The sequence below is a fragment of the Mesoplodon mirus genome, assembly GCF_964341445.2.
Source record: "Mesoplodon mirus genome assembly, chromosome: 12".
In the NCBI taxonomy this organism is placed as follows: domain Eukaryota; kingdom Metazoa; phylum Chordata; class Mammalia; order Artiodactyla; family Ziphiidae; genus Mesoplodon; species Mesoplodon mirus.
The window spans coordinates 52,497,164-52,521,001 of NC_138988.1; the positions used below are offsets into that span (position 1 = coordinate 52,497,164).

Consider the following 23,838-nt stretch of genomic DNA (forward strand, 5'->3'; position numbering starts at 1 on the left):
GAAGGATATCTGCAACGTCAATGTTAAACTAACAAAGGAGTTATAGACAAGGAAAATTGTAGTGAAGGCCAGGACAGGTACAGTCAGAACTGTAAAGAAGGGAAGAAAGTAGATTTTTCACATTTGAGCCTTGTTTTGGTTGATGTTTGCTTTTGGAAATACCTTATTTACACATTTTGAAAAAGCAGTGTTATCTGTCTTATAACTTTGTTGAGATTTTATATAACTTCCTATTGGTTTTATATATCAAACTAAGTCAGCTTTATTAGGGGGAAAAAAGTGAAAAGTAGTAACAATTTTGAAACTGTAGGAAAGTGATGCTTTAACTTGTCTTTTGAAAGAAATCTGCATTACTGTTGAAATAAATTAAGAGCAAAATATTGTGTGCCAGATACTTTTTTAAAACTTTGGGAAAACTTTTAAATGGTAGTGAACAATTTTATTTTTGGGAAAAGAAAAAAAAGGAGCAAGTTTCTTACAAAGCCTACTGCTTTAGAAATAAGAGCAACTCCAAATTGGAATCTTTGTAAAAGATAAAGATGTTCATATTTAAAAGTTGTTCAATTGGAAAGTAGTTCTACAAGTGACAGCTTTATAATACTTTTGTTTATATATGTGTTAGTACTTTTTTCTCCTGATACTAAGAATTAGCTTTAGGGACTATGAGAAAATAAAAATAACTAAATGAAAAGTATCAATGATAAACTATATAAAAAGGAAACATCAAGATGCCCTCTTCTGGACATTCTGAATAATGGCACTGAATAGACCAGGGTTTCTTAGGGCATCAACAACTTCAGCACCCATGGATGTAATAAACCAAAATCATATGTCAAATAACATTCACCACATACCTATGTATAGGAGTCTATTTCTTGAAGTAGCAATAAAATCTAATTACAAAGTGGCTCCTCCTATGAAGTAATTCCTAAGCATATTTTTCATACATAACATTACTATGAAATATTATTATACACTTTCTCTTAGCAAAATACTTACTTATATACAGTATTTTGTATGGACTGTGATGCCAGAACTATTTTCCGATGATAGCCTTGACCAACAATAGACTGTACAATTCCTTTTTTACTTGGAAGACCTTTAGTTTCTTGTTCAGAAGTCTACAAAATACAAATAATTTCCAATTAATTTAATGGAATTGTAAGATGGGGTATGAAAAATAATCCAGTACCTTTTACAATTACTCTAAGAAAATTCTTAAGATCCTTAAGATTCTTAAGATCAATGTGGAGTTTTGGGTGATACAGGAAATGTCTGGTAGTGAAGAGAAGAGTACATGAGTCTGAAAGTCTGCAATATACACTACACTTTATTAGTATAAGGTCTGAGGTAGTTCTGAGGAAAAAAAGCAATTCAAGAATGACTCAAGTGGGACTCTGTGCTTCCACTGCAGGGGGTGTGGGTTCGATCCCTGGTCAGGGAACTAAGATCCCACATGCCACAAGGTGCGTCCAAAAAAAAAAGAATGACTCAACTAACAAGGTCCTACTATATAGCACAGCACAGAGAACTACATTCAGTATCCTATGATAAACCATAATGGAAAAGAATATATATAAAAAAAGAATGTATTAAAGAAAAAAATGAATGACTCAAGCATTTACTTAGAATGATTTATTTGGACCATTCTGTGCCCCAGGCACCATGCTGCATGTGATGGGCACGTTGATGTCAGAGTAAGGAAAATAAAAGCCACAGAAACACAGTGAACAAGAGAAGGGAAGCAGCTACACTTCCTATAAAACACGGATCTTTTCCTTCTTAATTGAAAGTATTAATTAAAGTGTCAACAATATATACACACTAACAAGCTATATATGTCAAAATTTACGTGGGCACAATTCTTACCTTCTAGAAAATTAAAATTCTAAAGCCCTGTAACAATTAAACTGAAAATAGTAAAAGCTACTTACACATATACATAGTTTTTTTTTTTTTTGATATTTCACTACAATACATCATCTCACTACAGGAGATTGGTGGTGCCATTTTCCTTTATCTTCCCCCTTCACTCTAAGTCTCCGATTTACCTGCATTTTGTAAAGTCCTGCAGATTCTCATACACAGGAACAAACTGGAGCCAATTCATAGGAACTTGCAGAGATAAACTCTGCCCTGCAAAAAGTCCATCTCTAAACACAAATGTTTCTGTACTATTTATTACTTCTTGCTCCATAACTGAACTTTCATATAGTTGTACTTCCATATATGTATGACTTTTAACAAAACAAGGATTCACTTGTAGATTCATTTTAGAAAGAAAGTATTACGTAACACAAAAAATACAATAAAACTGACTGGAACTATTTTGTCTTGAGGAGGTGGCTAAGGAACATTAGTGAAAAATAAGAAAGAGTGGATATTCTGAACCATGATTGGAAGGCCTTCTCTTCTGACCTTTTTTCCTGGTGGGGTGATAAATTTGTGATGGTTTGTCCATACTCTCTTCCCTGATCCTTAAGGCTGTAGAAGCTGATCAGACGGCTAGATCTGGATGGAACTAAAAATCCACAATAATATACCATAGCTTCAATAACAGATCAGTAGCCAAAAAAGTGTGCCAGAAGTCTTTCAGTCTTTCTTTCTTTCTTTCTTTCTTTCTTTCTTTCCTTCCTTCCTCCCTCCCTCCCTCCCTCCCTTCATTGCTGTGTTGGGTCTTCATTGAGGCGCGTGGGCTTCTCATTGTCATGGCTTCTCCTGTTGCAGAGCACAGGCTCTAGGCGTGCAGGCTTCAGTAGTTGTGGCACGTGGGCTCAGTAGTTGTGGCTTGCGGGCTCTAGAGCTCAGGCTCAGCAGTTGTGGCACACGGGCTTAGTTGCTCTGTGGCATGTGGGATCTTCCAGGGCTAGGGCTCGAACCCGTGTCCCTTGTATTGGCGGGCAGATTCTTAACCACTGCGCCACCAGGGAAGCCCCCAGAACAGTCTTAATGTAAAATAATGATATGTAATTAAAGTATTTGCAATTTTATAGTGTCTTGGCAGTAGGAACTGCACTCAAGAAATACGAGTTTCAGAACTCAGAAAAATAAACGGCACAGTTTCAGAAAAGTAAATGGTTCATGGTGATTTTTTTTTTTTTTTTTTTTGCGGTACGTGGGCCTCTCACTGTTGTGGCCTCTCCCGTTGCGGAGCACAGGCTCCGGACGTGCAGACTCAGTGGCCATGGCTCACGGGCCTAACCGCTCCGCGGCATGTGGGATCTTCCCAGACCAGGGCTCGAACTCGTGTCCCCTGCACCGGCAGGCGGACTCTCAACCACTGCACCACCAGGAAAGCCCCATGGTGATTTTTTAAGTAGCCTTCTCTCTTTTTTTTTTTTAGAAGGAAGGAAATTCTACTATTTTTAATGAATGAATGAATGAATTTGGCTGCATCGGGTCTTAGCTGTGGCACGTGGGATTTCTGTTGCGGCATAGTTGCGGCACGTGGGCTTAGTTGCCCTGCATGTGAGATCTTAGTTCCCCGACCAGGAACTGAACCTGTGTCCCCTGCATTGGAAAGTGGATTCTTAACCACTAGACCACCAGGAAGTCCTAAGTAGCCTTGCGTTGGGTCTTCGTTGCTGCGTGCAGGCTTTCTCTAGTTGCGGCAAGCGGGGGTTACTCTTCATTGCAGTATGCAAGCTTCTCATTGTGGTGGCTTCTCTTGTTGTGGACCACGGGCCCTAGGCACGTGGGCTTCAGTAGCTGTGGTGTGCGGGCTCAGTAGCTGTGGCTCGTGGGCTCGAGAGCACAGGCTCAGTAGTTGTGGCACACAGGCTTAACTGCTCCGCGGCATGTGGGATTTTCCCGGACCAGGGATTGAACCCGTGGTCCCCTGCATTGGTAGGCGGATTCTTAAACACTGCGCCACCAGGGAAGTCCCTGAGTCTATGTTTTTTATCTAGCAAATCTTTTCTTATATATCATACACTGCCCAGGTAAACATAAACCCTGCATCTGCCAGAAGAGGTCTGAAACAACATGCATCAGATAATGAGGACAAAATGACCTCTTTGGCATCACCAATTTAATAATTAAATTGGTTCTGTTTATTAAAAAATGAATTTATTTTGGAAGGTACAAACTGCTCTGTTCAGCATCCCTTTTGTCCTGAGTAAATAAATGTTACGAAATTTTATTTGGAGTTCAAAATTTCTCCTGTTGGGATTTTCCTCAAGTGTAATTTGGGGTTGTTTTTACTGCCTTTTCGGTCACCTCAGGTTTTATTTTACTTTATTTTTCTCAATCTTTTTTTTTTTTTGGCCGTGCTGTGCACAGCTTGCAGGATCTTAGTTTCCCAACCAGGGACTGAAACTGGGCCCTTGGTAGTGAAAGAACTGGACAGCCAGGGAGTTCCCCACCTCAGGTTTTAGAAAGAGGAGAAGCACAGAGATAAACAGATAATTATTTATAGCAAATTTCCTATTAGTAGCACAGACTGTGAGTGTTCTGGTATCCACCAAGTTATGGCAACCAAGTCACCTTTACCATCGTTTAAAAGTTACAAATTTAGAACTTTCTAGAAAAAACGGGAGGAAAAAACCTTCAGAATGAAATCCATAGAAGAAAGACAATCCTAAAAGTACTATTTCTAAAAATAAGTAATTTTAACAGAAAATGTTAAACCTTACTAAGGCCTCCAACACTGATTAAATTCATCACATTAAACAGAATAAGCAATTTCTACAGATTCTTTTGTTTTAAAAAAGTGTAAATTCTGCCTAGAGTTGTTTATCAGCTAATTTAAGAATTATCTAGTAAGAATGTTGTCCCTTAAAAGGGACAATGAAATAAACCATTAAAGCCTCAAAGATAACATTCATCTCTTCCCCCAGTGGCATACTCAAATCATAAACTACTTTAAGTATCAAGTGTGAAAACTGCCAGGCAAACACACCTCTTTAATCCCTTTAGTTCCTGTAGTTGCTTTTCAGGAAGTGTTATCACCTATGGCAAGCATGCCAGCCAAAACCTCAGGATGCCATACCCCCCACCTCCACAGACCTGATGAGCCTGAGCCCCGCAACGGCGGGGGGTAGGGGGTGGCTAGGAAATGGGGTGGTACAGACATCTGGTGATTCTGATACAACCTGTCTTTCCCCTACCTCCCACTGACCCCTCCCCACTTGAGATTCAAAAGGCTTTCACCAACTGCAGTTTGGAGATAATCTAGGCATGGACACTACTGTAAACTGGCCTATTTCTCACGGCCACCATGGATGAACACGTGTCAGAGAGAAACAGCCTGGTAATCCACTAACTGGACATTTACTGAATCAAAAGTAAACCCTGCAGGCACTGGAGGAAGCACAGCATAATGTGGTTCTTTCCACACTCACTGCGTTATCAGCAGCCCTCCTTTAATCACTGGGCGCACACACCACTCTCACACCAGCTGATGGCGTGGCCCCTGCCCCAGCAGCTCGCAGACCACTGTTTCAACAGATATGACCTTCTTAATGGCTTCAACTTTTCAACGTGACTGCTGACACATGTTGCTGTGCTCACCAAGAGTTAGAAAGTGAACACATGACTTCATGAAACTAAGTTTTGTCCAACTGATAAAGAACAGAAGACTATCTTTACAAATTCCCTGAGAGTTAAAAAGGGGAGGAGGTCTTTATGTTACCAAGTATTTATTGCTCTCTATGCAACAAGTTGGGGTGGGGTGGGGGTTCAAAAAGACAGACTCACCCCCTTATTGGCAGCAATGCAGCACTCAGCCAGCCGCAGCCAGAGGCGGGGGTTTGCATGGTAAACCTGAACAGCTTCAATCAGACACTCAAATGCAGCAAGAGGCCTTCCAATGTGAAGCAGCTGAATCCCACAGTTATACAGCAACTCATACCTCTTGTTGGTTAGTAATGTACACATGGGTCTTCCTGAAAATTTTTTGCCTGATGATAAAAAGCAGATGAGAATCATCAGATTTAAAACAACAGCTCCACTGAAAACATTTATTCCACAAAGTACTCAACTACTGCCTTTTTGACACCAATGACCCCAATCCCCAATTTGAAGTTGTAAACAGCTCTCACCACAATGATGATCTCCATCCCCAACCCCACAAATATCCTCCAGAGGCATCTCAGTTGTCTGTGCTTGTGGGGCCAGAGATGTGTCTTCTCATTACCAGCTCCTCAGACAACAATGTTCCAGGAAGGCAAAGACCCACTCTTACTCCACTGAACCTTACACTACCTTTCCACACTTTTAGAGCCTGCAAGAAGATTCCACTCTTTTTCACTTTCAGTTCAGTTAGCCATGTTATCATTATGTGTTTTCTTAACCAGAAGCATTCAGTTAATCTTAGGGTGTTAGGGAACTTTACCACGGAAATAAAAAATTTATGTACTATACCTACAATGACTATTGTTCACTCACTTATTCTTTTTTTTTTTTTTTAATTATTTATTTATTTTTGGCTGCGTTGGGTCTTGGCTGCTGCACACGGGCTTTCCCTAGTTGCGGCGAGCGGGGGCTACTCTTCGTTGCAGTGCGTGGGCTTCTCACTGCGGTGGCTTCTCTTGTTGAGGAGCACAGGATCTAGGTGCGCAGACTCAGTTGTTGTGGCTCGTGGGCTCAGTAGTTGTGGCTCGCGGGCTCTAGAGTGCAGGCTCAGTAGTTGCGGTGCACGGGCTTAGTTGCTCCGCCGTGTGTGGGATCTTCCCGGACCAGGGATCGAACCCGTGTCCCCTGCATTGGCAGGCAGATTCCTAACCACTGTGCCACCAGGGAAGTCCCACTCACTTATTTAACTTTTGCAGGCCATAATAAAATGAGACTAGGGAATTCCCTGGCAATCCAGTGGTTAGGACCTGGCACTTTCACTGTCGGGGCCCAGGTTTGATCCCTGGTCAGGGAACTAAGATCCCACAAGCCGAGTGGCGTGGCCACAAAAAAAAAAAAAAAGAAAAAGAAAAAAAGAGACTGTGATTTTTGGGATACATTTTCCATCAATTAAATAGTCTTTAAAATATTTTAAAAAGCGGAACTTCCCTGGTGGTCCAGTGGTTAAGACTCCGTGCTCCCAATGCCGGGGGCCTGGGTTCGATCCCTGGGCAAGGAACTAGATCCTGCATGCCGCAACTGAGAGCCCACACGAGGCAGCAAAGATCCCGTGTGCTGCAACTAAGACCAGGCGCAGACAAATAAATAAATACATAAATATTTTTTAAAATAATAAATAATTTTTTTAAAATTAAAAAAAATTTAAATATTTTAAAAAGCTAAATAATTGCCTGATTTTAAGCATTTCAGATCAAGGATCCACATCCTATGAATATTAAAGGAATAAACTCCAGGAATTTGCTTAAAGATTGTTAGGTGTTGTCAACAGTATCACATTTGAAACCCTGAAAGGAAGCTAGAATAAAACTAGTTTGGCACAGTCAAGAAATCTCAGCAAAATATTTTGCTTTATAGCATTACCATATGGGATTACTGACTTTCAAATCCATGAAAAAGTGAATGTAGCTTAAACTTCTTTAATTATTACTCAAAGGAGCAACATCTACTAAAAATCCCCAGAGTCAAATTTTTGGGCAGGATCAGTGTTAAGTGTATGTAAGAACACATGGCATGCATTTTATAACCAGATGCTTGCTCTTTAAAATCATATTTTCCTCAAGTAGTAAAATATAAACTGTCCCGCTTTAATGGGCTTACCTGGATCAGTGCTACCTGCACTGAGCTGTGCACAGACGTTGTCGTTCTCCTGCAGAGCCTTTTTAAAGTAGAAAATTCCCAAATTGTGCTTGCTCATGGCAAAATGAATACAACCAAGATTATTCCAGAACATGCACCTCAAGCATTCACCTGAGAAAAACATACATAAGTTTATCCACACATTTTATTGTTGATACACATCATACAAGAATCAGGCTTAGCGAGCAAGAGTTAATTATATGTGCAATTCTACTCAGTCCTTACAGAACAGTTTACAAGGCATTTGAAATTTAGGAAACATCTGAAAATTCTGTAAACTCCTTTTCTCTTAAAATCTCTTATTGAACGTTATAATTAATCCTGCATATTGATTTTGTTAGCCTGTTTAGTTTTTTCTTCTGATTTAACTTTTAATAATCATAGGCAAATGATACAAAAATGCAAAGGACAAGAAGTATTTATTAGTAACATAATATGTATGCACTGCATCCACACAACAAAATATTATGTACAAACTGGAAGGAATGCAGCAAGCTACAGAAACAGTCAAAATATATTAAGTGAAGAATAGCAAGTGTATGTAAACAGAACATGTAAAATCCTGCTTTGCTTTGTTCAACTCTAAGTCTCCACTCTTCTTTCCGTTCACACTCCTTTAAATATGACTATGGCTGAGCATCTATCTTCCCATGTGTGCTGGGCATTTGTATTTCTTATCCTGTACACTTGCCTCTTCCTGCTCTTTACCCATTTAAAAAATTTGGTTACAGATGTTTTTCCTATTGGTTACCTGCGAGTGTGTATGTTATAGAAACCTTCTGTCACATCTGTTTCAATTATTTCCCTCCACTGCCAGTTTGTCATCTGTCTTGTGACTTGGTTCAGAGTGTGTGTGTGTGCTTATGTTTTCAATCATAAAAAGTTTTACTTTTTTTTTTTTTTGCGGTACGCGGGCCTCTCACTGTTGTGGCCTCTCCCATTGCGGAGCACAGGCTCCAGACGCGCAGGCTCAGCGGCCATGGCTCACGGGCCCAGCCGCTCCGCGGCATGTGGGATCTTCCCGGACCGGGGCACGAACCCGTGTCCCCTGCATTGGCAGGTGGACTCTCAACCACTGCGCCACCAGGGAAGCCCAAAAGTTTTACATTTTTATGTGGTCAAATTTAGTAATCTTTTCTAAACTGCATGGTTCTTAGATTTTGGATAATGTTTAATCGAGGCTTCCCCACCACAAAATAAAATATTCATCCAAGTTTTCTTTTGCTGTTTTTATGATTTTATTTTTACATTATAATCCTGCATCTCTCTAGATTTTATTTTGGTGTAATGAAAGAAATCCAGGTTTTTCTACATTGTTTCTTTTTCTAAATGGTTTCCCGAACATTCCAAAACAATTTACTGGTAGTCTGTCTTGTCCTCAATGATATAAAACACCCAACTAGATTGATAAAATTAATAATCAGAATATTCATTCAATGCTAAAAACTAAAGGTTGGCCTCTGATATGTTTTAAAATTAAACAATGAGAATATTTAAGAAAGAAAAAAAACTAGGCTGAGGAAAAAAGAGTAAGAAATACACTAATGTTTTAAAGGAGGCTGCTTCTGGCGAGTGGCATTATGAACAATTTAGGAGAAATTCTATTCCCAAATCTTCTCTAATAGGCCTATTTTATCAGCAGCAAACACTGAATTTTATGTGTGGGAAGCAAATTAAAGATTTTAAAATTAATACTATGAAAAATATCAATACATTAAAGTATATAACTTTATGTAAAATCTATCCTATTAGATTATCATAACTGTTGACTAGTCAACTACATGTCCTGCTCCATTTTAAAGACTGACAATATCTGAAATTCTGAAATCTGTGTCAAGACAATTCTAAGTAAAGTTTCTGCAATGTATATACTACCTTTTTAGTCTGAGAGACTGTTCCAGTTTGGGTGTTAGAGGGTCTCTGAGGGGAAACTATGACAATAAAAACATGAAAAATAAAAATTTAACAGAATCAGAAATGGGTACTCAGAACAAATGGAGTACCCAAGAGAATTATAATGGAAAAAACGGACTTTCTCTATCCTCTGTGACTCCACTGAATTGAAGGGGTGAATGAATGTGGGAAGGTTTGAGTATGTTTGCATGTGTGTTCTGTGCATTGGTCTGAATAGAATCTCAAATGAAACAAACATTATATTAATTCTTTGCATTCTGAACTTGGTACAAAATATTTTCAATAGTTTAACCTTGGGGACTTCCCTGGTGGTCCAGTGGTTAAAGACTTCGCCTTCTAATGCAGGGGGTGTGGGTTCGATCCCTGGTTGGGGAGCCAAGATCCCACATGACTCGTGGCCAAAAACCAAAACATAAAACAGAAGCAATATTGTAGCAAATTCAATAGAAACTTTAATTAGATTTCTTTTTTAAAAAAGAAATGGTGGCGTAGTGGTTGAGAGTCCACCTGCCGATGCAGGGGACGCGGGTTCGTGCCCCAGTCCAGGAAGATCCCACATGCCGTGGAGCGGCTGGGCCCGTGAGCCATGGCCGCTGAGCCTGCGCATCCGGAGCCTGTGCTCCGCGACGGGAGAGGCCACAGTAGTGACAGGCCCGCGTACCGCCAAACAAAAAAAAAGGGAAATTTTATTTATTTATTTATGGCAGTGTTGGGTCTTCATTGCTGTGTGTGGGCTTTCTCTAGTTGCGGCGAGCGAGGGTTGCTCTTCATTGCGGTGCGCGAGCTTCTCATTGTGGTGGCTTCTCTTGTTGCAGAGCACAGGCTCTAGGGCACACGGACTTCAGTAGTTGTGGCACGCGGGCTCAGTAGTTGTGGCATGCAGGCTCTAGAGCGCAGGCTCAATATTTGTGGCACACAAGCTTAGCTGCTCTGCAGCATGTGGGATCTTCCTGGACTAGGGCTTGAACCCGTGTCCCCTGAATTGGCAGGCGGATTCCTAACCACTGCGTCACCATGGAAGTCCCAATAGAGATTTTAAAAATGGTTCACATTAAAAAAAAAAATCTTAAAAAAAAATAGTTTCTCATTTCTTGAAAAAACTGATTTTCCTTCTTCCCCATAAAACAGCAATGATATGAACTTAAATGACAGCTACAAATTCTACCTTTCATTTTACTATCATATTATTCACTGCTTTTATGGGAGAGAAGGGAAAAGTAAAAACATTATGATCTCATTTCCTTAAAAGGACTCATTTCACAAAGCAAAAGACCAAGGACATTATGCCCTAGACATAATTTCTAAGCTGGTATTAAAACCAAAATGATAGAAAGAGCATATGAAGTGAAAGAAAAGTAAAATAAGAAGGGAGGCTTCTTTTAAAATGGAAATGAGTAATAAAATACCAGGAATTTTCTGAAGCAGCAGTAATAAAACATTTTCATTTAAAAAATTAGCAAAAATCACTCTGAAGAGCAGTCTAGGGGAAAAAACCAAGGAACAAGGCACAAGAGTCAGGAAGAAAATACCCAAACTTCACAATTTTCTTTTACCTGTTTTCATGAATCCTGGATGCTCAGCAATGTTTGAACTATTCAACAGCTTCACAGCTTTTCGATAATTGCCTCTTAAGTACTCAAAATTGCTTTTAAGAAACAGGGAGGGTGCAGACTGTAAAGAAAACATAAGTTTCTTACAGTTTGTGCTCAGATGCCTAATGTGAGATCATAATCAGACTGTTGCACCGGCATGTGGTCAAGAGCTTACATGAGTCACTTAAGCCACGGTCACAAAAACTATGGTCTCTGAGCTTTCCATCGCTCTCACAATCTAAAACAATGAAACCTGGCAGAGAATAATTCTACAAATAATAATTCTACAAACTGAATTATTAAAGGTCTACCTAAAAAAATACATACAACATATATGAGTAAGAATACAGTCTGCAAAATATCCACTGACTGTCTTCATCTATTACACTATTAATTGAAAGCCAATTTAACAGCAGAAACTAAGTCCTTCATTTTAATGGTTATTATAGAGACTGGTGATCTCCCTTATTTTTTAGGATATAAATACACCTCCATTAGAACCCAAAGAAGTACAGATAATCAAATGCTTTTCCAAGTGGGGGAAAAAAGTGTCACTTTATGAATGGAAAAATTCCCTAACAGAATTCCTTATTTTCAAGGGCTAATCTTGATGTTACAAAAATCATGCTTTAGATCACAGACCACCTTTTGCTTCTCCTAAAACTTCCTCCTGAAGTTTTCCCTGATTTGGGTATGACTAACAATTATTTATTTTCCTGTTTGTCTCTCCCCTCTGACGATGGCATCCTTTAAGGAAGGGAATCATGTCTTTTCTCCCAAAAAAGGTTTGATAACGGCTGGCTGGCTACTTATACTTAAGCCTTTCCCTCTTAGCCTCAAGTCTACCCTTCAGGTCTAGGCAACAACTGTTCTCAAAAATCACTTGAGTAAAACTGACCCAGTGGCCAATCTGGATCCTGCCTGAGATTTCTAGAGTCAATTTTCCTGAACTATTCCTTCTATAAACCGTATCTCTTTATGATTTTGCACTTTTAATTAACAGTTTTCCTAAACATATCTGTCTCTTCCCTCTACTGTCTTTAAAAAAATTACTTATTAGTGGAGGGATGGGGTGGAGGGAAATGAAGGAGTAATTATAACTCAGGTACTCTGGCGCTAATCAAACTGAAGGTATTGTCAAGCCAAAGATCATTTGGAAGGGGCAGGTTTGGGCTACAACCAAACTGTTTATCTTCAATAAATGTTTTGAGTATAATCTAAAAAAATCCTAAAGTGTCTAATAACAGTAAGTGTTTAAGTGAATTGTGATAAACCACTCAAAGAATTCTGGACAGCTATTCAAAATGGTGGTTTTGAAGGCTATATACCAAAGGGAAATGCTTGTTATAATTTTAAGTGAGAAAAGTACGATGTTAAATTATAGACACAGTATGATAACTACTTCACAACTCAGTATAAAGGGTTACAGCTGGCAGTATATATACACTATAATAGACTGTGATAAATTATTTAAAACTGAAAATACCTATTGTCCAAATAAGAAAATTTAGGACATAAAAGCTGCTAATTGAAAAAAAAAGAGAAAACTCAAGAAGAAACTTACATTCCCAGCTGTGTTCATGACAGACTTGATTTCCCTTTTGCATGCCTTCAGGGACTTCATTTGAATATACGCTCTTACTTTATACTGTCAAAGGAAAAACGTTAGTATGTAGGAACTGTAGTGGATTTACAGATGCTGAAGCAATTTTACTTTCTAGTTAAGAAAATTAAACCCAATCTGTCCACAACAGTTATACCAGTTACTTGCAAAAGCGAGTTTAAAATTATCTTAAATAATCTATTTTTATCGTACTCTTGGAATATACTTTTAAAAACTAAAACATGGCAGGATGAAATTTATAACTAAGTTCCAAGCAAAAATCCTATTAATTCTTAACTGCATATGGCTAACTAACAATGAATTTTAAAATTCTACAAACCGATTTTTATCATCCAATACATTCCCAGGCCATTTCTCTCAATTTTCTATAAAGAAGTAAAAGAAATGACATTGCATTATCATCTTGAGCAAAATATATTTAGAAGGATAAATGTGCTTCTAAACTGTAATACTTCAAAGCCAAATAAACATACATGCCTTGAATTATTTACTGCTCTCAATGATCTATCACATTCTTCATCATTCATAACTACTAGTAAATACATGTCACATATAACTTCTCTTAAAATTTATACTACCTGATGTATCTTTGACTTTGCAGCTTCTATTAGAGCTCCACTTTCAGCTTTATGATTAGACCCATCTTTGTTGCTGTTATTACCAGTCTGTAGGGTGGTGAAACAAAGTTAATCAAAATTATTTTTGACCATAATTGAAATCACTGATTTCCAAGTGAGCTAATCTGAATCACCTAGAGAACATTTTCAAAATTCTGAATCCCAGGTCCCAGAGATTCAGGTTTAATTGTTTGGAGTGGGTCACAGATGTAGAGAACAAACTTATGGTTACCAAGCAGGGAACGGGGGGTGGGAGGAATTGGGAGACTGGGATTGACATATATACACCACTATATATAAAACAGATAACTAATGAGAACCTACTGTTTAGCACAGGGAACGCTACTCAATGCTCTGTGGTGACCTAAATGGGAAGGAAATCTAAAAAAGAGTGGATATATATGTACACATATAACTGATTCACTTTACAGTACAGCAGAAACTAACACAACACTGTAAAGCAACTATACTCCAATAAATTAAAAAAAAATAGTTTGGAGTGGGTGACAAGAAACTCTACTTATAAGAAGCTCATAGTTTAGTATAGTGATGGGCTGGGTTTAAAAAGCCTGGATATTGGACTTCCCTGGTGGCACAGTGGTTAAGAATCCGCCTGCCAATGCAGGGGACACAGGTTCGATCCCTGGTCTGGGAAGATCCCACATGCGGTGGAACAACTAAGCCCGTGTGCCACAACTGCTGAGCCTGTGCTCTAGAGCCTGTGTGCCACAACTACTGAAGCCCGCGTGTTCTAGAGCCCATGCTCCGCAACAAGAGAAGCCACCTCAGTGAGAAGCCCGAGCACTGCAACAAAGAGAAGCCCCCGTTCGCCGCAACTGGAGAAAGCCCGAGCGCAGCAACGAAGACCCAATGCAGCCAAAAATAAATAAATAAATTTATTTAAAAAAAAAAAAAAAGAGCCTGGATATTACTTGGTCAGAACTCAGATTGTCTTTCTGCAACCCACAATAGATCATGTCATTCCCTCTTTAAAAACTTTCTCTGGGGACTTCCCTGCTGGTCCAGTGGCTAAGACTCCACACTCCCAATGCAGGGTGCCTGGGTTCTATCCCTGGTCAGGGAACTAGATCCCACATGCTACAACTAGGAATTTGCATGCAGCAACGAAGATAATGAGTGCCACAACTAAGACTCGGCGCAGCCGAATAAGTAAATAAATTAAAAAACAAAACAAAACAAAACTTTCTCTGGTATCAACACTGCCAACAACATCATACCCTAAATACCTAGCAAGGTATTCAAAGTCCTTCACGATCTGACCCATATTTGAGCTGCCAATCTCACCCCAATGATCTCCATCACATTCCTCAGGTACTCCCCAGGTCAGATTACCAGAAATCCTCCCACACACCACTCTCACTCCTTCTGACTCTCTACTCTGCCAGGATGGTCATCCTGCTCCATCTTTCCTCTTCTGACTTGTTGAACTGTTACATCTTTCAAGGCTCAAATCAAACATCCAAACTGCTCTGAAACGTTCCCTAACCTCCTTCCTCCTTGTCATGAACAGATTTTGCTCCATCTTTCTCTTCCCACAGACGTGAGTTCCTTGAAAAGCAACAACTGCAGTGTTTTCATTTTTGTCACCTTAGTACCACCTCATAGAGCACACAGCATCTGCTGAAATGAGTTATATTTCATCAACTATTACAAGTACTGAATATAAAAATGAAATATTTTACTACACAACAGTGTTTGGGAATAATGCTAAGATTATTTAACTGAACTCTCAGATACACACACTTGTAAAAAGTAATGCTAAATGTTTATTTTTAAACCTCAAGAACTTATACAGGCAGAAAGAAATGTATTGATAATCTGTTTTCTACAAACACTCCTTTTTCAACAAAGAAGCAGGAAGAGGAAGAAGGATCATCCCTTGGCGGCCAGAAGCATAAGCAAAATGAAAAACACAAGAACGAAGATGTATTCTTAATTTACACCAAGTGTCTCCAGAACGTGGTGAAGCTTAATTGAAATAAATATGTCCTCTTTTTGAAGAACTTTAATGATGAAATTTTCCCAGATTATGGAATTTTGTTGTCTTCATTCTAATCTTCACATTCTGTAAAACTAATATCTCACACATGAAAAGATGTGAACATATATCCTTGGTCATTAGGGAAATCAAAACTATTATGAGGTACTACTTCATACCCATTAGGATGGTTACAATTTTTAAAAGACGGGTAAGGGCTAGTGAGAATGTGGAGAAACTGGAACCCTCAAAAGTTGCTGGTAGGAATATAAAATAGTGCAGCTACTTTGGAAAACAGTCTGGTAGTTCCTCCGAAAGTTAAACATAGAGTTACCAAATGATCCAGCAATTCCACTCTTAAATACACACCCAAGAGAATTGAAAACATATGCCCCCACAAAAATTTGTACATCAGTGTTCATGGAAGCATTACTTGTAACACACAAAAGAGGAAAACAACCCAACATTCATCAGCTGATGAATGGATTAAAAAATGTGGCATATCTACATAACAGAATATTATTTGGCCATAAAAAGGAATGAAATACATGAAAAAGGAATGCTACAGGCTACACATGGTAAACTGAAAATAATATACCAGAGGCCAATCACAAAAGGTCACATAGTGTATGACTGCATTTATATGAAACGTCCACAAGAGGCAAATCCACAGAGATAGAAAAGTAAACTAGTGGTGGCCAGAGGCTGAGGGAAGGAGGGAAAGGGAATCACTGCTAACAGGTACAGGGTTTCTTTCCTGAGTGATGAAATTATATAGTGGTAATGGTTGCACAATTCTGTGAGTATACTAAAAACCACTGAATGGTACACTTTAAAATGATAAATTTTGTGTATGTAAATTATATTTTAATGAAGCTGTTAAAATAATATTTAATAACCATAAATATTAATCATACTTTACACTTTAGTCTGATCACCTCAGAACACTCACCTCATTCTTTCCATTTTTGTTATTGTTGCCCTGTGAAATCATTTTTTCTAGAACAGCAAGAAGATGTAAAGCTTTCTCAGCTTGGTAGGTTAATATATACAGGTCTACGAGCAAAAAACACACTGCTTGGGCAAATTTTTCTTCTGGGGGGAAAAAACATGAAAAGAAAAGTCACAATCCAAAGTGAAGCAAGTATCTCAGACCATTCCCCACAGAAAAGCTCTAAAAGCAAAGCCTGAGTCTTGACTTAAAGGAATGTTTATTACCTAGAGCTGTGGATGGAAGTGACAATGTCATTCTATTAGGCATCTCAAGGCCTCTCATATCAGGGATTCTACTGTCTGAAATTCCTTTGGCAAGATATCTACCAAATACCAGCACATGAAATGAGGAGTGTTACTTTAGATGGAAGGAAACCCTAGTTCCAGTGCCTGCTTGGCTACTTAATAGATGTGCAGCCTCTGCACATCACTTAACTACTTAGACCTCAGCTGGCTGACCTGTAAAATGGGGAGAATACTTCACATGCCTGAAGGCAGGGGGTGGACCAGGCAATCCCCTGAGGTTCCTTCTAACTCTAAAAAGGTCTATGACTCTAGGAAAAAGACTTCCTTTCTAGGCACAGAGATGAGGAAAAGAAACAGGGTGATTACAGACACAAAAGAAACAAGGTGTGGACTGGAGTATACCAGAAAATTGAAATAGCCAAGAGGAAAATATAAAGACAAGAACTTCAAAGGAAGAAGAGCCCAGCGAAGAGAGGAGGGTTAATCTGGTATATGACATAACAGTATTTTCCTTTCCTTTCAAAAGAGAAGATAAATGGAAAGGGTCTAAAAGAAGGCTGCTATAATCAAGAACTGAACATTTCAAAAGCCCTTAAGAGCCTCCTAACAAGTCTTCCTGATTCCATTCTCGCTCTTACACAGCAGTCAGAGTAGAATCCATTTAGAACTAAAGTCAGTGCAGTTGACGTGCAAAGGTCACACATCTCCAAGGGCTGCCCACTACACCTGAAAAAGAGTGAGTCCTTCCCTAGGCTAAAATGCTAACCCTGTGCTCCCACCTCGCTCCAGTCACCACGGCACTCCTGCTGCTCCTCTCACGTGCCAGGACCACGCTCACCACAGGGCCTCTGCACGCACTATTACCTCTGGCTGTGATGCTTTCCCCCAGCTGCATGGCTCACCTCTTCTCTTCATTCAAGCCTCTCTCAAATACTGTCTTATCCCAGGCCTTCCTCAATTACCTTATCTAAAAATAACATCCCCAGTCAATTCTCTTACCCAATTTTAGCCTTTCTTTGTAGCATTTAACTACCTCGCCATATGTATTTATCGTATTGCCTCTTTCTGCCATTAGAACATAAGCTTAATGAGGGTAAAGACTTTCTCTTTCATTCACTGTATTATCTTCAGACCCTAGAACAGTGTCTGCTCCATAGGGTATGCTCAATAAATTTACGTTGTATGAAGAGCCAAGTAATAAAGTTAAAAAAAAAAAAAAAGGTTTTCAAAGAAGGAGGAAAAGTGGATCTAAAAACTGACTAGTTGGTTGCTATATTCTGCTCAGCCATAGTAAAGATGAACTTCATTTCATTAACTGTTCTGGAAATTCTAAAAACCAGCTTTCTAGCAAAAGCACATCTGTGCCATCCTAGAAGTATAACTGATTTCCAGCTTTACAGGGGAAAGGAACTGGTCTCTAGCACACAATCCTTCACCACTGATGTCTCCTGCCTAGTCTGTCAGCCACTGCACCCTCAGGGCTGAGGGGCAGAAGAGCACCCAGAAAAGGTCTCCCTGGAGCCACAGTGAGAGCTCTCCAGCCAGCCGTCAGCACAAGGGACCCTGGGACCTTCCCAAAGCACCAGAGCAAGTACAGACCACCACCCGTCCCGTGGTGACCATAACAGCAATAAGGGGTTTATAAATCAGGAATTCGCCCCAGTGTTTTGAATTTAAAAGAAAGGAGCCATGGAGAAAAAGAAAATTGAAATCTGATTGCTTGCAGGCTGGAAACCAACGGCCCCCTCAAACATTTCCTGGGTCCAGCTTTGCTGCTTTATTTGCTCCTTCTCCTTTCTTTGCCCTTACTTGTCTTACTACTCTCACTTGAGGTTAGTAATTGTAAGCTAGTTAACAAAAAAGCTAATTGTGTTCTATACTATCTACTCTATGATTACCCACAAAAATTTCAATTAGGCAATATACAAAATAAAATACTACATTGTCCCCTAACATTCCAAAACACTCCTTCCTTAATACACTACTTAAGAAAGAAAGGATCAAGTACACTGAGGTAGTGTTTAAACATCAAAGAAAAAAAAATCAGTAAATCTTTTCAATTAGAAATAGCATTTCTAACGGTTATCATCAAAAACTGGGGTGGGGGTAACTGGGATATTAAAGGAAAACCTGGATTCATCTAAAAGTGATATAATTTTTATTTTTTCTAACCATTAAGAAAACTCGACACAGCTTGTTTTCTTTCTTTGAACACTCACATGTAATTCTGATTCAGGTTATTATCTAGATAAAAGTATCAGAGACCTTCACAGGTATGAGAAGATAGGCAAATTTCTGATTTGACAGATAACATACCAAAAGGTTCTATGAACTGATAAAGTTTTTCACCAATGGATATGGCTTCTGTATACTGCCGGAGATGATACAGGATGACTGCTTGATTGTAATACAACATACTGTTTTCAACATCATCTAATCCATCCATTTCTTCAACGGCCGAGTGCACCTATTAAACAATCAACAGGGATTATGTTCTAACAGTACTAAAGAGCAAAAGTGAAAGAATCTAAATGAATAAACAGGAACACAGGCCAACATTTCTTACTCTAAAATTTTCCACATTTTTAATAGGACCTCTAGATTTTAATTACTCTCACATACTAAAAATTATTTCATTCATATAAAATTCTGCTAAGTAAAACATTCTGATGGGACTATATTAAGTACCTCGCCCAAGGCAAGGCGAGTCTCTTCCTTGCCACTGTGAAGGTATCCTCAATGCTTTCTAAAAGCCAGTGTGGCTTCTGAGTTGGATTCCCACTTTCCAGCCTCACGTAGCAAGAGGCTACATAGGGAGTGGGCAAAACTCAAAACGACCTTTCCTATGAGGATGTTATGAGGTACATATAATAAGCTTGATTCCATTTTGTAAAAACCAAAGTAAATTTAAACATTAACAAATAATACTATTTAACTATGTGCCAGGCCTGCTACATTAAACCCTTTACAGAGAATACCTCATTTAATCCTTCTCATACCTCAAGGACATAGATATTATCATTTCCTTTTTATAAATAAGGAAACAAGCGAAAAATAGCTTAATTATCTTGCCTGAGGTCATGTGGCTAGAAAGTATATTTTCTGATTTTCCTATTATGTTCAGGTTTTATTCTCACAATTTAAAAAAAAAGATTTTTCAAAGTAATGAACAACAAAAATACACTTTGTCACACATGGTGGTGAAAATCAGCTTTTAATGGCTTTACTAGAACCCTAACATCCACATCCAATACCAAAAGAAGAAAAGTCACAACACTTAGCATTTTAAAGCTAATGACTATCTGTATACCCACTTTCTGTAACAGGCTTTTAAATTTTTATCAAGTTTTACAACCATTCTGTAATCCCATGGAACACATTAAAATGGAATTCTACCTGTATTAAAATTTATCTTTCTTTGCCACCACAAAGACTGCAATAAATTAATGAGGAATGTTAAGTAATTAATTCTAAGACTGACATTTTCCTAAATTAAGCAGTGGAATTTTGACATACAGTTGGCCCTCTGTATCCACAGGTTCCACATCTGTGGATTCAACCAACCACAGATTGAAAACACTTGGGGGAAAAAATTCCATAAAGTTCCTAAAAGCAAAATTTGAATTTGCTGTGCGCTGGCAACTATTTACATAGCATTTACATTGTATTAGGTATTATAAATAATCTAGAGATGATTTAAAGTATACAGGAAGATAGGAAGATGCGTGTAGGTTATATCAAAATATTATGCCATTTTATTTTTAATTTTTTTTAATTTTTTTAATTTATTTTATTTTTTTTTTTTTCCTGCGGTACGCGGGCCTCTCACTGTTGTGGCCTCTCCCGTTGCAGAGCACAGGCTCCAGACGCATAGGCTCAGCGGCCATGGCTCACGGGCCCAGCCGCTCCACGGCATGTGGGATCCTCCCGGACCGGGGCACGAACCCGTGTCCCCTGCATCGGCAGGCGGACTCTCAACCACTGCGCCACCAGGGAAGCCCCTATGCCATTTTATATAAGGGACTTGAACTGTGGATTTTGCTACCACGGTGGGGGGGGGGGTCCCAGAATCAAACCCCCGTGGACCTCCAGGTTCAACTGTACAGGGACTTAACAACCTTGGTCTAGCTAATGATAAGAAACAGAAAGTTCATGATACATAGTGATTTGTAATCAGACTTCTGCAGATTTCAATCACCCATGTGGTGAGCCTGACAGGAGGGTTCAATTGTTAACAATTGGTCCTAGCTAGCTAATAGCATGTGCATCTCAATGAGTTTGGGGTCTTTATAATTTTCACTTATCAAGTCTCTATCTTCAAGTGATTAAAAATAGTCTCTTTAAATAGAGAAAACTCAATTTCCAAAGAAAGATAACACTTCTAGGTAGTTATGCAATGAAGAGAGAATAAGCTAAGAAAGGGATAATTCTCGGCCAGAAAAAGGGGTTTTGGACAAATTAAGGAGTTTTGGTTTCAGCAAAGGTTGAACTTATTCACCAAAATAATCTAGTAATTGCTCCAGCCAGAACAAAAACTACTCACTAAATGAGATAAAAAGTCACTGAAAGTGGAATAGATTGACAAGGTGTGTCACTATGCCCAGAACATGTTACTGAACAGAAGTATGATTTACAGAAAGCAAGGAGACACAAGTACAAACACTTGTAGGAAACTCAAGAGAGTTGGAAGGCACTGGGGTTGTGTGTGTGTGTGTGTTAGTTACTGAACAAACCTTATTAAGAATAAAGGCTGGGACTTCCCTGGTGGTGCAGTGGTTAAGAATTCGCCTGCCGATGCAGGGGACACAGGTTTGATCCCTGGTCCAGGAAGATCCCACATGCCGCGGAGCAACTAAGCCCATGTGCCACAACTACTGAGGCCACATGCCTAGAGCCTGTGCTCCACAACAAGAGAAGCCACCGCAATGAGAAGCCCGCACACCACAACAAAGAGTAGCCCCCGCCTGGTGCAACTGGAGAAAGCCCACAAGCAGCAACAAATGCAGCCAAAAATTTAAAAAAAAAAAAAAAAAAGAATAAAGGCTGATGAAAGGATTTCAAGTTGTCTTGGCTTAACAGGAAGTTTGCAGGAGCCTCTTATTCTTTATTTTTTTTTAACTAATTAATTATTTTATTTATTTTTGGACGCACTGGGTCTCCATTGCTGCGTGCAGGGTTTCTCTAGTTGTGGCAAGCGGGGGCTACTCTTCGTTGTGGTGCATGGGCTTCTCATTGTGGTGGCTTCTCTTATAGTGGAGCATGGGCTCTAGGTGCATGGGCTTCAGTAGTTGTGGCACGCAGGCTTAGTAAGTTGTGGCGCTCCGGCTCTACAGAGCAGGCTCAGTAGTTGTGGCACACGGGCTTACTTGCTCTGCGGGATGTGGGATCTTCCTGGACCAGGGATCGAACCCATGTCCCTACACTGGCAGGCGGATTCTTAACCACTGTGCCACCAGAGAAGTCCCCAGGAGCCTCTTATTCTAAAAAAAGTTTTCAGGATGAACTTGTACTCAAAGCCCAAATTAATGTCCCCTGCAATAAACTGTCTATGGGGTTGTAGGGCACAAGTACTAGACATCAGCAAACATCATCTTTCCTTTGATTCTGGAGCTCCAGATAAATCATGGTTAATAAGACTAGAGCAATGATGTAATGTGATGACATACACATTTACAAAGACTGAGGCAGTTATGAGAAGAGGCTCAAGAGTCAGAAGGTCTGGTTCAAATCCTGCTTCTCCCCTTCCTAGCTGTAAAAATTAAAATTAGTAGGCCCTCTAAACCTCAATTTAAAATTGAGATAGGGGACTTCCCTGCTGGTCCACTGGTTAAGAATCAGCCTTCCAGTGCAAGGGAAACGGGTTCGATCCCTGGTCGGGAAACTAAGATCCCACATGCCGAGGGGCAACTAAAACCTCACGCTGCAACTACTGAAGCCGCGTGCTCTGGAGCCTGTGCACCACAACTAGAGAGCCCGTGTGCTGCAAGTAGAAAGCCTGTGTGCCGCAAGGAAAGATCCCGCATACTGCAACCAAGATCCTGCATGCCACAACTAAGACCCAATGCAGCCAAATAAATAAATACAATACAAAAAAAAATAAAAATTGAGATAACAAATACCTACCACAAGGGTTGAATGTGAGGATTATATGAGATATGACATAAAAAGCACTTAATATGAAATATGGAATCAAGTAATAACCATTTAATAAATGTTGGCTATTATTCTCCTTTTCATTGACAAATTTTAATAGGGTTGAAAAATTACTTTACTCCTATAAAGTCATGAAGAGCCTGAAGGGGTCTCTTATTTCTAACCATGTCACGTTTTAGGTAATGCTTCCACAGTATGGTGGTACTCTTGAATCCAGGACGGGGGCTCAAAAAGGTCTCAAGACCTTGTACAGCATGAAGCAGTAACTAAAAACACAAACAGAACTGGGTTCATGTAGCTCTTATTACTTAAAAGCTTTGTGTCTTTCGACAATTTATCCAAGCCATCTGTACCTCAGCTTTCCCATCTGTAAAATGAGAAAAAATATAGTAGCTACTTCACAGGACTACTGGGAAGAATAAGTGAGATGTCCTATACGAGGTTCTTAGTTACGTAAGGTCTTGTTACACAGTAAGCACTAAAGGTCTGCTATTAGCCCTCTTGAATATCAAAGGTCTACCCTTGTGATGCTGTTATGCCCAATGACCAAGGCAAGTCCCAAACCATATATAAATCAGAATATCTTCTATTTGATCAGTTAATCATCTCCTAATCCGAAATGCTAAAACAGTTTGACATTATTATTAATGATCAGATCTTTGCAGTTATAAATAAGATAAAATCTCGGCAGCTACTCTTCTCATATATTTCTATTTTAATTCTTTCTCAAAACTCCAAAGCTCATTCAAATTTTGTGTATTAGCTTATTCTGTTCAAGTTCAAAACCCCATAGAAAGACTTCCCTGGTGGCGCAGTGGTTAAGAATCTGCCTGCCAATGCAGGGGACACGGGTTTGAGCCCTGGTCTGGGAAGATTGCACGTGCCGCGGAGCAACTAAGCCCATGTGCCACAACTACTGAAGCCTGAGCGCCTAGAGCCTGTGCTCTGCAACAAGAGAAGCCACGACAATGAGAAGCCTGTGCACCTCAA

The 23,838-nt window shown here is 39.4% G+C and overlaps 1 protein-coding gene across 3 annotated transcripts in view; it reads right to left on the bottom strand.

Moving 5' to 3' along the window:
• The window catches only part of CNOT10 (CCR4-NOT transcription complex subunit 10), a 66,273-nt gene that overhangs the window by 29,312 nt on the left and 13,123 nt on the right, over positions 1-23,838 (bottom strand). For all 3 annotated transcript variants that reach the window (XM_082637817.1, XM_082637816.1, XM_082637815.1), the window contains exons 4-11: positions 19,012-19,162; positions 16,409-16,551; positions 13,419-13,505; positions 12,781-12,864; positions 11,178-11,295; positions 7,672-7,821; positions 5,698-5,900; positions 1,000-1,121 (exon numbers count right to left, since the gene is read on the bottom strand). In XM_082637817.1, the coding sequence (XP_082493943.1) occupies positions 1,000-1,121; positions 5,698-5,900; positions 7,672-7,821; positions 11,178-11,295; positions 12,781-12,864; positions 13,419-13,505; positions 16,409-16,551; positions 19,012-19,162 (1,058 nt within the window). The remainder of the gene's footprint in view (positions 1-999; positions 1,122-5,697; positions 5,901-7,671; positions 7,822-11,177; positions 11,296-12,780; positions 12,865-13,418; positions 13,506-16,408; positions 16,552-19,011; positions 19,163-23,838) is intronic.